Source organism: Girardinichthys multiradiatus, chromosome 10, assembly GCF_021462225.1.
Source record: "Girardinichthys multiradiatus isolate DD_20200921_A chromosome 10, DD_fGirMul_XY1, whole genome shotgun sequence".
Lineage (NCBI taxonomy): Eukaryota > Metazoa > Chordata > Actinopteri > Cyprinodontiformes > Goodeidae > Girardinichthys > Girardinichthys multiradiatus.
The window spans coordinates 28,923,281-28,938,893 of NC_061803.1; the positions used below are offsets into that span (position 1 = coordinate 28,923,281).

At 39.3% G+C, this 15,613-nt stretch overlaps 1 protein-coding gene across 1 annotated transcript in view; it reads left to right on the top strand.

The window, feature by feature from the left end:
* Positions 1-3,839: 3,839 nt before the first annotated feature.
* LOC124875140 (myosin-16) overlaps positions 3,840-15,613 on the top strand; it is a 98,294-nt gene continuing 86,520 nt past the window's right edge. The window contains exon 1 of the mRNA XM_047377032.1: positions 3,840-3,962. Coding sequence (XP_047232988.1) covers positions 3,879-3,962 — 84 coding nt within the window. The 5' untranslated portion in view covers positions 3,840-3,878. The remainder of the gene's footprint in view (positions 3,963-15,613) is intronic.

A 15,613-nucleotide genomic window follows, 5' to 3' on the forward strand; every position in this document is an offset into this window, starting at 1 on the left:
CCTGTGAGTAGGACACTGCTGGCTAGTCTATCTTTTAAAATATGGTATTGAAGCAACTAAAATAGATAATACCTGGTCTTTTATGATGACGTGGAAGGAAGACTGGGGTTTTGCGCACTCATTTCCAGTCTCTGCTCAAGGAAATGGATAGCTCATGCACAGACATACTGCACCACTGTTCTGTTAGATGGCTCAGCTGTTTAAAGATTCTGGAACAATTTGTGGATTGTTTTGATGCGGTTAAAACGTTCATGGCAGAAAAGGTGCAAAACCATCACAAACTCGAAAATGAGAAGTGGGTTGTGAAACTTTTTTTCTCGCAGATATATCTGGACACCTTAACAAGCTTAATCTCAAACTACAAGGAGCAGGACAACGCATCTTCAGCACCACAGAAATACATGGATACATCCGAAGCCTCGAGACAGAATTCACAATGTGTTTTCATAACTTTTAGGTGTATGTCTTTTCTGATTAAACCAGAAAGCTTTAGTGACCAGTTGGATTTGTCTCACTTTGACTGGCTGGATACAGAGGAAATGGAAATGCAGCTAACTAAACTGAAGAGCTCAACTTTTAGGGGACAAAGTTTCCAGAACTACAACAATCCGGAATACCTAGCTGTGCATGATAATGGAGCTTCCATGTTCACCTGCTGGATATCACTACCAGACAAGTTTAAATGTCTCAAGACCATTTCACAAGCCTTATTGACAGTATGTTGTTCTACATATCTGTATGAGCAGATTTTCTCACATAAAGCATGTCCTAAGCACCTCCCGTAATCACCTGACTGCTGGACACTCAGAGACCTGTGTGCTCCCTAAAGTTACTTAGTGTGATCTCCGTAAAACAGAATTGGCAAATACAAAGCAGTGGCAGGGATCTCATTACCAGGTACGTCCCTGTATTAACATACTCATCATGTTGGCCCGGTTTATTTTTTTTATTTTTTTTTTTTATTATTATTATTATTTTTTTTTTCATCATTGGTGTAAGGAGAGCATAAATACCATTTCTATTTCCTGCTGTATGGTTCCTTTCATATTATTGTGATCTCGTTATGGGTAAAAAGTGTTTTCTTAAAATAGTTGATCCTGACTTTGCCAACATCTGTCAATAAGTATTATTCTATAAAGACACTTGATATGCAGCATCATTAAATTTATTGTTAATGCAACGGTTGGTATGGCATATTGACCTCTGAGGAAATTTTAGATGGTACTCATCTTTAGAAAGGTTGTTGACCCCCATATTAGAATATCTACAGTGGTGTGAAAAAGTATTTGCCCCCTTACAGATATTCTCTGTTTTTTCTCTTTTTTTGTCTTCAGGATCAATGTGGTTTTTGTAAAACGTGAGACAAGCTTTTGCGTTCATTTTGGTCAGCAGTGGTTTCCCCAGAGATACCATTTTAACCATTCTTTCTTACTGCTGAATCATAAATACTGACGTTAGCTGAGAAGCCGTTCTGGATTCTCTTGTGACCCTACTGGATAATTAGTCAATGCGCTCTTAGAGTAATTACGGTAGGCTGTCCACTCCTGGGAAGGTTCATCCCTATTCCATGTTGTCTCCATTTGTGGTTAATGTGCTTCGCTGGAGTCCCAAATTATGGCTTTCTAACCGTTACTGGACTGATAGGTGCCAATGACACATTAATTCCCATCAACTCTGACCAGCTTCACTGTTCCTGCTTAAGAAAATAATCACTACAGTATGATGCTGCCACCACCATGTTTTGTAGTGGGTGTGGTGTCTTCAGGTTACAGAACAGTGTTTTGCATATAGGCCAAAAGGTAACATTTTAGAGTTTTACAAACAGAACTTGTAGACTAGCAGGAAATTTAGGCCCTATGGTAGGGATTATACCCTCATTATTTGGTATAACCCCTGAAAGACCTACTAATTCCCTGTGAATAATAACTGCTCTCAGAGTTCAACAAAAATACAGATTGCACAACTTTCCTATTATGTTATAGTTCTCTTTGAAGAGGTTTTAACAGTTAATATTAATAAGGGTGTGTTTTTAAAAACATGGATATAGTGCATATAAAATATTTACTTTTTACTAATTTCTTCTGTTTTTGCTTTTTTGTCAGATTTTACTATCAAAGATAACCTGACTTTGAAATGACAATTTTATTTATAAAGAGAAAAAAAGATATCAAAAGTAATGTGGCCATATGTGAAAATGTAACTGCCCACCTTTTTAAATTACAAATTACCTGTGATTAACCACATTTGTTATTCATTTTTACTAGCCACACAAAGGGCCTGATTACCCGCAGACTTGTAGATTCAAGAAATCACTTGACTAGAACCAGTCTGACCACATGATATTTGCTAAAAAGTGTCAAAAAGCAACACATCATTTTCTGATCTGAAGAAATTGAAGAACAGTTAAGACACAAAGTCATTGACATCTATCAGCCTGGAAAGGGTTACAAAGCCATAGGCTTCAGGACTCCAATAAATCCTTTGTCCACAAATAAAGAAAAACTGGAATATGGAATGGTATGAGGAGGTGGGAGTGCCCAGAGTGAACCCACTCATGAACGGGGAAAACATGCAAACTCCACGCTGAGGGACCCCAGGACCTGGAACCCCCTTGTTGCCTTGCAACAGTGTTCGTGATTCAAAAATAAGAAAGGGATTGAGGTCCAAGGTTAAAGGTCATCTTCACCAAAAAGGATACAAATTCCAGTTTTCCATTTGCTCAAAAACATCCTAATAATTGAAGACATATGAGAAAATATTCTGTGGACTGACAAAAAAAGTGGAACTTTTCAGAAGATGCGTGTCCCGTCAAATCTAGTGTAAAATGAACACAGCATTTCAGAAAAGAACATTATACTGCCAAACATGGTGGCTGTAGTGTGATGGTCTGGGGCTGTTTGCTTCTTCAGGGCCTGGGTAACTTGCCTTCTCAAGGATGTAAAAGACCAATTTCACAGTTACTGCAACCACCTGATGGCAGTTGTTACCACCAAATCATTAGGTTTAGGGGGCAATCACTGTTCCACAAATGCTTAGTTTGGATAACCTGAATAAATGAAATCATTCGAAAACTGCATTTCTTAATTACTTAGGTTATCGTTGCCTGATATAAAATATTTTTTGACATTGTGAAACACTGTGACAAAAAAGCAGAAACAGAATAGTCTCTCAGTCATAGTGACGTAAAAACGTTGTAAAATTAATGCTTATTGCTTGGTGCAATAAATGCTGTCAGAGCTTTTAGGAGTAGGAGAAGATGACATGAACCGAACATTAAAGAGACATACAGTACAGTTTAAATCTGAACTAAAAGCATTAGATTAATTGAAAGTCAAAAGAGCTCAGGTGTGATTGGAGTTTAATATTCAGTTTTTTTCTCAAATTCACAAAAATACACAGCTGTGGATTAATGCTGCCTGTTAAAGAATTTGCTGCTCATTTTAAACAGAGAAAAGATAACATGCCAAGTTTGTGTTTCAGCTTTTTCAGGGAAGAAAAAGAAACATATTGTTGCGGTGAAGGCTGACAATCTGTCTCCGGTCTGTTTCCCTGCTGTCACAAGGTGGTTTGGCTTCAGGCAGGGAGGAGGGAAGAGATGTACCTCCGTGTGTGTGTGTGTGTGTGTGTGTGTGTGTGTGTGTGTGTGCAAGTGTTTGCATGTGGAATGGGGGGGGGGGTGACACCTCCCTCCATCTCTCCATTCCTCCCTCACACCCTCCCTCCTGCTCCTCTCAGGGTCAGGTAGCAGGCACGGCGCACCCCCTCACACGCACTCCCACGGCTCGGAGCAGCCTCCAGGGAGCGCACACACACATGCTTCACTCCCTCCCCGGACCCCACTCGGGTGAAGACAGCATGGGAGGCTGCCAGCCGTGAGGATGGAAAAGAGAGTGTGTGTGATCCAGACTGACTTCCACCAGTACAAACCCACCATCGGCCTACACAGCAGACCCTTGGCGCACGTAAGGAACCTGTTATTAAAACTTTTACAGCGTGTGTTTTTGGCTTTTGACTTCCTGTAATCTTCTTGATCTTTTCATCGTCATTGTTAGTCAGAGTTTGCTTTCACTGAGCTCTGAAGCCTGTTGGATACCTGCTACTTTCAGGAGGCCCACACCTTTACAGGACAAGGTTTCCATAATCAGCAGGGGGCAATAAGGTGTGTGTTTGACCCTCCTGTGTTGATGTTTCTTCACGTTTTTATATTTCTACATTATAGAAATTGACATTGTTTCAGTTGGCTGCAAATCCCTTTTACGCAGCTTCTAATGTCTCTTCTCTTTCTCTCTGTTGTTTTCTCTTTTTTACACACACAAATGATAAATAAGGAATGCAAACATAGATAAGCATGAGGGGTCCTGGAGACACTACCGTTGCAAATTAAATTAGCTAAAAGAATTATTTAAGAAATCAGAACTACAACCTGGAACTGATCGTTGGCCGTATCTTCAACAGGCTTCACAGAAAGTGACAAAAAACGCTTTCGTTCTCAATGCAGCCAATATGCATGTGTGCCACTAATGCTGGTTGATTCAGAAACAACACATACCAGCATTTCTAATTTCTCTAATTTGCATGACAAATACCTGTGATATAATCAAATCAATAATCTCTATTTAATTTAGCATCTGTGTGAAAGCAAAAATGCAGTTTATGTTTTTCGAGAATTGCAACAAGATTTTGGCAGTAAAGGGGTGCTCACACCCCTCCACCTACACAGCGCTTCCTGTTGTTCAAACTCAAGATTGCCAGAGTGCTACAGCGGTGCTAATGGCACTGTGCTAATGATTTGATGACGAAGTTTGTAGTCAAAGTATGGGCAGGCCATAGTCAACGTTAAGCATTTCTTGATGTTTCGTCCCTGCCAGTGAATGAGCCATAGCTGTCAATCTGCCATCTCTACTACCTTCCACGTTCACGGCAGGCTCCGCTGTGGGAGAGGGGCTGTGGAGGGAGGGTTGCAAGAGAGCAAGGAGGAGGGACCGATAAGGTGTGCTTGTTCATATTTTCTGGCTAAGTCCATGGTTTCTCAGAACTCCCTACCGCAGCTTCAATATACCTCTCTGTACCTTTAAAGGCGAGTCAGTATATCCACCTAGGGATATACAGTTTTCACTACCTTCTCAATCATAGCAATAATGCCCTTGTTTGTACACTGTATGCTCAGCAGAAAAGAAGAAGAAGAAAATAAAGAATAAGGCAATTTCTCACCTGGATATCATTGCAGTTTTGTGTCCTTCTGAGAGATAAACTATTCCAATGGAGAAGACAGCAGATCTCCACACACTGTACATCTTAAAAATGAATGTCATTGACATTTTTCCTTCTTCTGCTCCTGATCTAAGTTATGGTTTTCTTTTTCACCTCCATTTGTTGCCACCCCTTCATTGGGACCATTATTGTCCTTGTCAGCATGGTCAGTAACATATGGACATCAACAAAAAGTTGTAGTGGATCCTGGTAGACAGGCACAGAGAAAGAAATTTACATCACAGAGGCTTCAGAGACATGATTATCTCTATCAGCTTAATGAGGTGTGCTAAGATTTACATTTGCATGTATCTGTTGAGGTCAAGTGAGTTGAAGTCTTGACCTTCACTGTATCATTGAGACATCATCATTTTTTGCTATTCTATTATAGATCTGCTGCAGTAGATGATTGCCCTGTTGTTTCAGCTGTTGGAAAGTCAGCGTCCTTTGCCTCTAACATACTTTGGTATGGGGAGGGGTTCCTAGTCAACTCAGAGACTGTAAGGTACCCAGGTCCTTTTGTAGGAAAGTAAGCCCAAATTCTTACCCCTCCACCACCATGCTTGATAGATGCTGAAGTGTTACTGTTTGATTTTTGCTTAACATGGCACCGTGGCAATGTGACCTGTGCAGTCTGAGATGGAGCACTGGAGTTTTTCTTCTTTTCTCTCAGCACTGCGTGGTGTAATCTTTGGCAGAATTTGCCAGAAGACTGCATCTGGTAAGTTTGGCAAGTGTCTCACACACATTTATGGGTACTCTTCTTCACTGCAGAATGTTTGAACTTTACACTGTTTAAACATGGACTTGTGACCCCTGCCTAGGTTGATGGGCAGAAGCTTCTCTAAAGTCATTGCTGATGTCTTTCCTGTTTGGCATTAGCGATGATGATGAGATAATCAAGTGTGTTTGATTAACAGCATCCAGGTTCTGCTTTCCCTCTTTAATCCATTAACAGCAGCAATCACATACCTGTTTTTTCCATACAGATTTCATTTTAATTGTTTTGATCATGAATAATGAGACTTTAGAATATGTGGTGTATAAAAGTGTGAAATTTAGAACCTGGTTATTTACATGATGTCTCAGTACTTCCTTTTTACCTTGACTGTAAACCTACAGATACGTACATCCCATTCTCCAAAAAGATTAATGAAAATATAATTGTTCGTTTTTATCAGAAATCGCAAATGTGAAACTAAAATGTAGCATGAGTTATGGCCTATACCACTGTATTATCGATCTCATTTTAGCTTTTACACCACCGATGTGTAAAAACTAATCGTTTTTGTTTGACTTAGAGCTAAAACAGAGAGAAGCATGATCAATATGAGTACCTTTAAATATTTGTACAGTGTTAGTTCCTCGGAACATTGAGTTGCACAGACTGTGTACTTACAAGACGCCTCAAGTATAATATTAAGGCTTTTAGAGTAAACACACTGAAATGCAAGAAGGGCTACTGACAAGATTCCTCCTGGATATTATGTGTGATGGAGGTAAATTTCCATTTGCAAAAAAAGACGCAAACAGTCAATGAATAGTCAAGCATATAAAATCACGCTTTCCAGTCACACAAAAAAGTGTCATGGATTTATACATTTGTTGCATAATATAAGGGAAACACTAAGCTGATCTATCACAGGCACTGGGATTATTGTAATGTTTTTTTCCCCAAAATGTTTTCTTTTACAAGTCTGAAACTTGACTTAGACTTTTACTAAACTTTCAATTTTAGACCAAATATATATTAGATGTATATAGCTTCACCAGACCCCTACAGCCTCATTATGCAGGTTTTTTTTTTCATGCAAAGCATTTAACTTTTACTCTCTTACCTGACAGTTCCACTAAATGCTTCAAAATGTGGTTTGCCAATTCTGTTTTTATCTGACAATACACAGCACAAGTATATAAGACAAAGAACTTAATGCAGCGCATTTGACAATACATATAGCTAAGATGAGTGCAGTGCTGTTGTTATCCTCGGTGTTATAAAAGGGAGTACAGGAATGCCCAGAATTATTTTGATTCTTTATATAATTATACAATTCTTATATAACTCTTTATTACTTTTAGTTTTCTTCTTCTTATGTTTCCTCTGACTGGTGGTAATATTAACATTTTGGATTGATCCATAAAATAGTCCAAATACAAGTGGAAACATGCAAAAAGCTGGTCAGCAACAAATATTTTATTGATTTTTTGTTTTTTATTGATTATTGAGAAGGGTGTAAATATTTACACTTAAAACATACTTCTTGGTTGAATGAAAATAACTTTGAGCCTAAATCTGTAAGGTTATGTGAGTTAAAAATTCTGGGGCATAACTATAAGTGAGTGAGTGATTCAGTGAAAATGATGACTAAAACATAAAAGGTACTACACGGCGGTACACTTGTTAGAAGAGTGTCCTTGCATCAAGATGGTCCAGAGTACCAATCATGGCTGGCGGTCTTCCTGCATGGAGTTTGCATGTTCTTTCTGTAGATGCACAATCACAAAACCTGACTGTTATTTTAATTGTTGTCATTAAAACGTACTTTGGAGTGTGTGTACGAATAGATGTTTGTCTTGTGCGTCTTTGTGACACTGGCGACCTGTCCAGGATGTACGCAGACCTCCTACCCAATGACCACTGGAGATAAGTACCAGCCCCAGCAATGACTCAGGTCATTAAGGAACAGGGATTTTCCAATAAATTAGTCACATTTTAATACTTTATCAAAGTTAAAACCTTACTTATGGGGCTGCACGGTGGTAGCACTGTTGCCTTGCAGCAAGAAGGTCCTGTGTTCGACTCCCAACTGGAGGTCTTTCTGCATGGAGTTTGCATGTTCTCCACGTGCATGTGTGGGTTCTCTCCGGGTACTCCGGCTTCCTCCCACAGTCCAAAAACATGACTGTTAGGTTAATTGGTCCCTCTACATTGCCCTTAGGTGTGAATGAGTGTGTGGATGGTTGTTCGTCCTGTGTGTGTCTGTGTTGCCCTGCGATGGACTGGCGACCTGTCCAGGGTGTACCCCGCCTCCCGCCCATAGACTGCTGGAGATGGGCACCAGCTTCCCTCTGACCCACTATGGAAGAAGCGGTATAGAAAATCACTGACTGACCTTACTTATGCATAAAAATATGGTGGCTTAAAAAGTTCCTACAGGACAGCTGTAAAATGCTGCTCTAATATGATTTTAACTGGGTTAGGAAATTGGCTACAGTGTTCTGACAGTGTGTCACGGGGAATGTGCATAGCTCTATCCTTTCCAACCACCCATCCAATGTCTTCTGCTTCTCCACAATCGAGTTGCAGTGGTAAAGGATTAAACATCCTCACTGCTTGAATTTATTAACAATTATATAAAAGTTGCTAATATTTGTCTTGCATGTAAAAACACCCTATTAATTGATAAAATGGCTGAGGCTGCAAGGCCGTTTGGTGTCAGAAACTGAGTTTAGTGAGGAAATCTCATACCAAATATACAAAAATGCCTTGATCCCAGTCCAAGTCAGAACTTGAATCAGATTGATATGCAAACGTTTTATGTTATCTCTCTTTCCTACTATAACACATCTGAAGTTAATGCTCAAACACAGCTGGATCCAAGAAGAAATGACCACAAAAGTACTCCATGAAGGGTCATCAGTGTCTGATAGAAAACTCAGGTGTTTTTTTTTTAATTGCACCATAGATAACATTGTGTTTTCTCTGCTCAGTTCATTGTAGCTACAGTTAATGCTGTCTTTCATCTGTCTGAGCTGGACTCAAACTGTCTCGGTTATTTCAGTCAGCCGCAACAGACCAATAATAATTGGCAACAAAGAGAACACAAACCCTGTGCTTTCTAATGTTAATAGCTATCTGCTCATTAAATTTACCAGCAACAATCCTGTCACTGATATGATTTATAAGCTGGTATTAATGTACCTGACCTGGAGTCAGTTGACCACATGAGTGTAAGTGAACTGTGAGGTGCTAGGGTGATCAAAGGCTGCCTGTGCTTTGCTATGTGACCTGGATCCAGAGTTCAGCCAGAGGCCAGGTTTCACCCTGCGCTCTATCCACCCGGGAACAGTTTGCATACAGGAGTTTTTACCAAAACAAAGGCTTCTCCTTGGAACGGAAAACAGTACAGTAAGTGATGTGAAGCAAGGAGATTGTGCCCTGAGGCTTTCATGGGATATCCAGAACCAAGTGTTATAAACCCAGCTGTGGAGCTGCAGTTTCTGCCACTTCAGATGTGAACATTTAAACCTGTTATAGAAAGGAAAAGTGAGAGCAGCTGTTGAAGCAGGCTTACTCATGTTCACTAACTACAGGCATGTCAATGTTACTGTCTCTTCTTTTAAAACACCAGCATTCCTTATTAGTGCCAAACAATGGCAACAGTAGGATGTGGCAAATTAAAATAGGTTACCTAACTTGTTTTAACAAAATAAACCAATAGTAAACCTTGATATCATTGAGGACATTTACTGTGTCCAGCACTATTTTATGACCAGAATGCAAATGCTCTCAAGTGATACCTTGATAGAGCTGCTTGTTTACAGTGACACATGTTACCCATTAACCAATAGAAATGGGATGGGAAAGTGATTTTTTTGTCCTCATGTCATGTTTGTTAAAAGTGCACCCCAATTTCAGACCAAACACTGCGCCTCATGTAAACCTAAAAAGTGACGTCTATCAAACTTCATCAGGTGCTGCTACTAAAGCCACCAAATGTTCCTCTGAGAAATCCTCTGTGTCTCCTGGTCCTCACCTGTTGTTTGACTGACTCTCAGACGCTTCATCAACGGCTTGCAACTCGCTCCACTCACAATGCCTGCATTTGTGTTGTCTGTTTCTGTTTGAGGCGAGCCAAGTCCTTGCAAAAGAGATCCTATGGACGTTTTTAATCAGTTTTTGTGTGATATTTCAAATTCAGAGCTCAGGTTTGAGGCCTCTTCTGTGAACGTTTGAAGAAATGGGTGTGTGTCCTTTTTTAGTCATCATTGTGCCAACTAGGAGTGGTTTGGACAGCATTTCAAAGTCTGCACTCAGCCAATCCATCCCCCAGCTAACTGTTAAGCCATGCGCCTCATGCTTCAGGCAAAAAGCCTTGTTACTAATATTTTTGAATTATTTACTTTATTTTATTTATTTGAAAACATCCATTCATCTGCAGACAGAGCAATTTGATGTGACAGGTTGGACAGGTGGGGCCTGAGGGAGGACAAGTGGAGGCCTTTTAGATAAGCATGGGGCTTTAACTCATCTATGCGCTTTCTTTTTGCATGTTGTGCAAGCTGAAAAACATCCATGTCTTTACACAGGAGAAGGCATGAAATGATTGGCTCACCAATAAACAAATTGGTTGCACTCAACAGATTTTCAGTAACATTTGTGGCTTTTTGTGGTTTCTAGCACAAAAAGCAATTCTAGGCATGTGAAAAAGGGGGCATTATAACATTGTTTCTAAAAAAATGTTGTGCTCAGATGGATGCAGGCAAAAATATATAATAAATTAAAATCTTCACTTTAGAAGCCATCTTTAATGATCTCCATCTTTTTTTTTTTTTTTTTTTTTTTTTACCAAATCTCTGTTTGCATTTGTAATAGAACTCCAAAAGTGGTAGAAAATGGTTGTTTTGACAAGTAACCCTGTTGGAATGGACATAAGACTAAAACACAAGGACAAGCAAACTTATTGCCGCAATATAACTATGAGTAGATACTTGTAGAAACAGAAAAACTTTAATGAATTGGTTTTATAGAGAAATCTGATGTAGCTAGCTACAGCCAGGCTGTATTGGGGTGACATAGCGTACACAGTTTGATGAGCTATACCTTCTCATAAGATTAAAACAAGCTAGCTTAGCTTCAGGATTGGACATTTAGGCAAAAATATTAGGCAGCACAGATGGGCAGTGGTTAGCGCTGTTCCTGGACCGAAATTCCCTAATGGCACTGGACAAAAAATGGATGACACACAATAGTGTGCCGGTGATACCATTCCCTCTTTGTTAAGCTATTGTCACTCCTTGTTCTTCATAATAAAATTACTTCCTGTTCTACTTATTCATAGACATTATCTGGTGTGAAACAATTGCTATTTTTTTTAAACATAAATACATATTTATATTTACCTATACTTTTTCAGTTTAGTTAGAAAGGTGCAAAAATCTTTTGTTTTTTCCTTGTTGAATTTAAATGTTCTACAACAATGTGGTGTTTTAGAATAAAACAAAAAAGCTTCACAATAAATTGACTTGGTTTTAATTTTTTGTTAATAGTTCACGTGAAGGATGAAGAGAAACAGTTTACAACTGATAAAAAATTGTTTTGGCTGAAACAGATAATGACACATTTTGTGATATTTAGAAAAAACGTTCTGCTAAGTCTGTCGGACTAAATTTGTTCTTATGTGCTTCTTTTCTCATCTATGTAAATTTCCTTTTTTAAATTTTACTGTCTTACTCTCTCCCACCCCTGAGACTCCATTGTCATAACTTCTTACATTTACAAAAAAATGGCACGATTAGGGTGAATTGAGCAAAGTGAACTCCGTGATGGACTTTTCTGTCAATTCACGTGGCACCTATAGCCATCTTTTCAGCACAACAGTTGTCATAAAAGTATGAGACTCACAGTAATTGCTTAGTATACATCTATATTCATGTAGGAAATTATATTTTATTCATAAGTATTTAATTTTCAGACGCAAATGTCAGCAAGTCTGATTTCGAGGTCGTTGATCAGCCGTTATTACATTATTCAATACACTACCATGCTTATTTCTGTTGTCAAATCAGTTCTTGCCTGGTGTATTTTAACGGTCCTCGTCCATATATTTAGGCACAAAAATGTTTTTTATATTTAGAAGATTTGGACAGTACAATTTAGCTGTTTATCTATAGAGCTGAGATTTATTTACTCACCGAAGACTGATAGACAGACATTCTGCATACAGCACCTGTAGTTGGTATCCCGGAGGCTGATTCGTCCCCAACGCAGGACAGCAGGTCCTCAAAATGGGTCCTGGACAGACGAAAGTATTGCTTAAATCCACCGTCATTGAGCCGCAAGTCCTGGAGTAGGTGGTGGTACTCTCCAAACTGGTTCCGCCTCTGAAGATTCTGCTAAACCCAGAGATGATGACACCGGAAGGATGTTTGGCTTTCCATAAATAAGGCAACATGACTAGCTCCGTAATATCCAAGTGCAACATGTTCAGTTGAAACCAGCAAGACGCAGATAGAAGCTCCTCCAATTTGATGACGTGGTGGAGCGATGTCGTCCATTGGCCATGCGAATTGCTGGCAAAATGTCAGGCAAGCGATAGCTCGCAAATGAGGTGAAAAGTTCGCTGAAATCGCAGTCGGTCTGAACGCACCTTTAGCCTGTATGCGTAGTTGCGCAGTCGCAGGATCGTATGTGCGCAAATAACCACTTTAAAACAAATCATCAGCTAACTTATATATATATTTGCCTTATTTTGATCTTTGGTCTTTTTACAAGGGGTTGTTGTCGAACAAGAGTGAAAAATCATTGTCTGTCCGCTTTATTGAGAGTACAACCACTCTCACCAGCTAGTGAATCAAAAGTACAGTAAACTGAATGCTTGGTGGAGAAAGCGGATTGGGTGATACCAAGTTTTTGGGAGGAGAAGGGGGGGTTACATTACCAGATGATGATGCTATTTTGCTAGCAAATAAAAATAAAACAAAATCAACAAGTTATTCATGCAGAATATATTTGTAAATCTGAATGATGTTAATTTATTGGGAGGTTATATTGACAGTATCAGATTTTTGTGGGGGTCATAACCCCCCTACCCAACCCCGCAAATTACGCCCTTGATGACAAACAACTGTTTTTGCTGACCTGTGAATCAGATGGACAGTATCTATGTTTTGTCTTTCTTTACTGAAAAGGGTAGAAACTCCTCTGAGCTTCAAGTCAAAACAGGAAAACGTCACTCATGGGCAACAGTCATTCATTGGACTCTGACAAAGAACAGTAAGCATGTTCATTGTCAGCAATAGAGCTAGCTGAACATCAATCCCTCTGAATATACTATAGGTGAACCATTGATGTGTCACATTTATCTTTCTTTTGAGTCCTTTTCCTTTCTTTGGCATTAGTCTGGAGACGGATGTTGAGTGTGTCTGTAGGCCCCCCCCCGACAAATGTATTGTATGTACAAACCGACTACAGGTAAAGGAAGTTCAAGTGTGTCAGGTGGCTAATCCTTGTAACACCTTTGGACTTAATCTTATTTAGACAACACAGCAATTACTAAGGCACACTTGAGAAAGATGATACTGTGTCTCCCTGTCTGCTTCACTCACTGAACCGCACAGTTTGAGAGATAAATTGGCTGTCAGGCCTCAGAAAGCGGAGCAATGACACCTCTTTTCCAGAGCCTCAACCAGCAACAGGTTTTTCTATGCCTCTACCTTGTTTTTCTCTGTCAGATAATGAAAATTAGACAGAACCCAATTTTTACTTTGAGTGCTGCACCAAAAGTATTTGTACCTGCTTGCTAGTACTTAAAACATGAAATGTCAATGGATGAGGCTTTTCTACAAAGGACACATTGAACTCTTTGGAAATAAGTGCTATAATGTTATCTTCTGCTGTAAATAAATAAAACAGAGATTTCACTATGAAGTAAGAATAATGCTCTGTCTGTAATGTCAAAAAGAAGTGTTGCTTTAAGTTAAGCTTAATGAAGTTTAAACACAAATTCAACATGGAAGACTCACCATCACCTCCAGCTTTACTCCTTATTGCGGCTCTGCTCCACCAATCAGCGTCAAGTCTGCATTTCTCCCCAGCCAATCATCCTTCAAGGCTCCGCTTTAAAAGATCTTCATCCATGGATCCCTCCGTTCTGCAGCTGAACTTTGACCCTCCTCCACCCCATCTCCACCATTTGGCCTTCAAACTCCTTCCAAATCTCCTCAGGCCTCCACTCCACCACCAGGATCGGATCTCAGGGGGGGGAAGACATCTCTAAATCTAACCCTAAGATGTTCATTCAAGCACATGTGATTCTCAGCATTCACGTCTTCCACTGGGATCAGAGCGCCAAAGAAATAAACATTCACTAATAAACTTTTCTAATTGCATCCCTTAAAGCAGCATCCCTAGCATCACCAGCATGGACAATTGCTTTACACACTTACACAATACATATTTAGGCAAATGGTGGCAACATGAAAAAATATTTTACATGGTTTCAGTTTTTTAACATTTGAAGCAAAGGCTCTTTAGACGTATAACCCCTCACTGCCTAATTTTATTTACAATTATATATAATAGCTTATTAAATAGCAACTGTTATTTTCAATATAGCACATAGAATATACATAAATTTAAATATAAATTTAGATATAATGCAAATCAGCAACATTAAGCATAATTTTGCATGACAGCAGCCAAACAAATTTCCAGTCACCAGAACATATTTTATTGATGCTGCTATTAGTAAATAGGGTTTGGAACTGAATTACAACATAGGTTTCTGGTGCATGATCACAGTATTTCAAATGCAGCTCAATACTGGAAAATCAGAGAGAAGATTTTCAGATGTTGTTCATACTCTTACAGCTAGATGGCTTGAAACTGCTTCCAATACGGTATTAAATATGTGTTAATTATGCATCATCCAGCATCTCAACTGCCTTAAGGCCAGAAGCGCCTTGAAGTGGTTCTGCCACAATAGTCTAAAAGAGGTTAAACAGCTACTTTTCTAACTTCTTGTAGCGGTTGTCTTTGTTGTAAAGCTAACTCTAGCTTCTATGTTTTGTAAACAACACTGACAACTAGACATGCTATTGTATGTAGCTGTTATTGTTTCCTTTACTATAATCAGTACTACAGCTAACAATATGTTTTCTTATAAAAGAAACGATGCTCTGTTGTCGCTTGTATGAATTTGTTGTTAGGTTGTTATGCCCTTCAGCTACCACTAGGATGAGCAGTAGCTCTGGCAGCCCCCAAATTCCTGGACTAGATTTGCAGCTCTATGATGCATCCTATTGACTTTGGAAGTTGGACGTCAGATTTTGGAACTATGTCTTACCCATCTAAGCTGTATTCCAGCTGCAAGTCGGAAAACCAGTGGAATTATTGTTGTCAGTGACCAGACTAACCACGATACCAGTACAAGCCAATACCAGTGTGTTTATCAAATGTTACTGTGTGTGACTGTCAAAAGTGCACATCAGTACTTTATTGCTGCAGTTTGCAGAAAAGCTTTATATGTGGGGCAGACATATTGGATTTTTAGGTCAGGATTGGAGAGGTCCAGCTTTGCACACAACTTGAAGGGATGTTACAATTTAAGTTGTTGTTTTTTTTAGTTTGTTTTTATATATA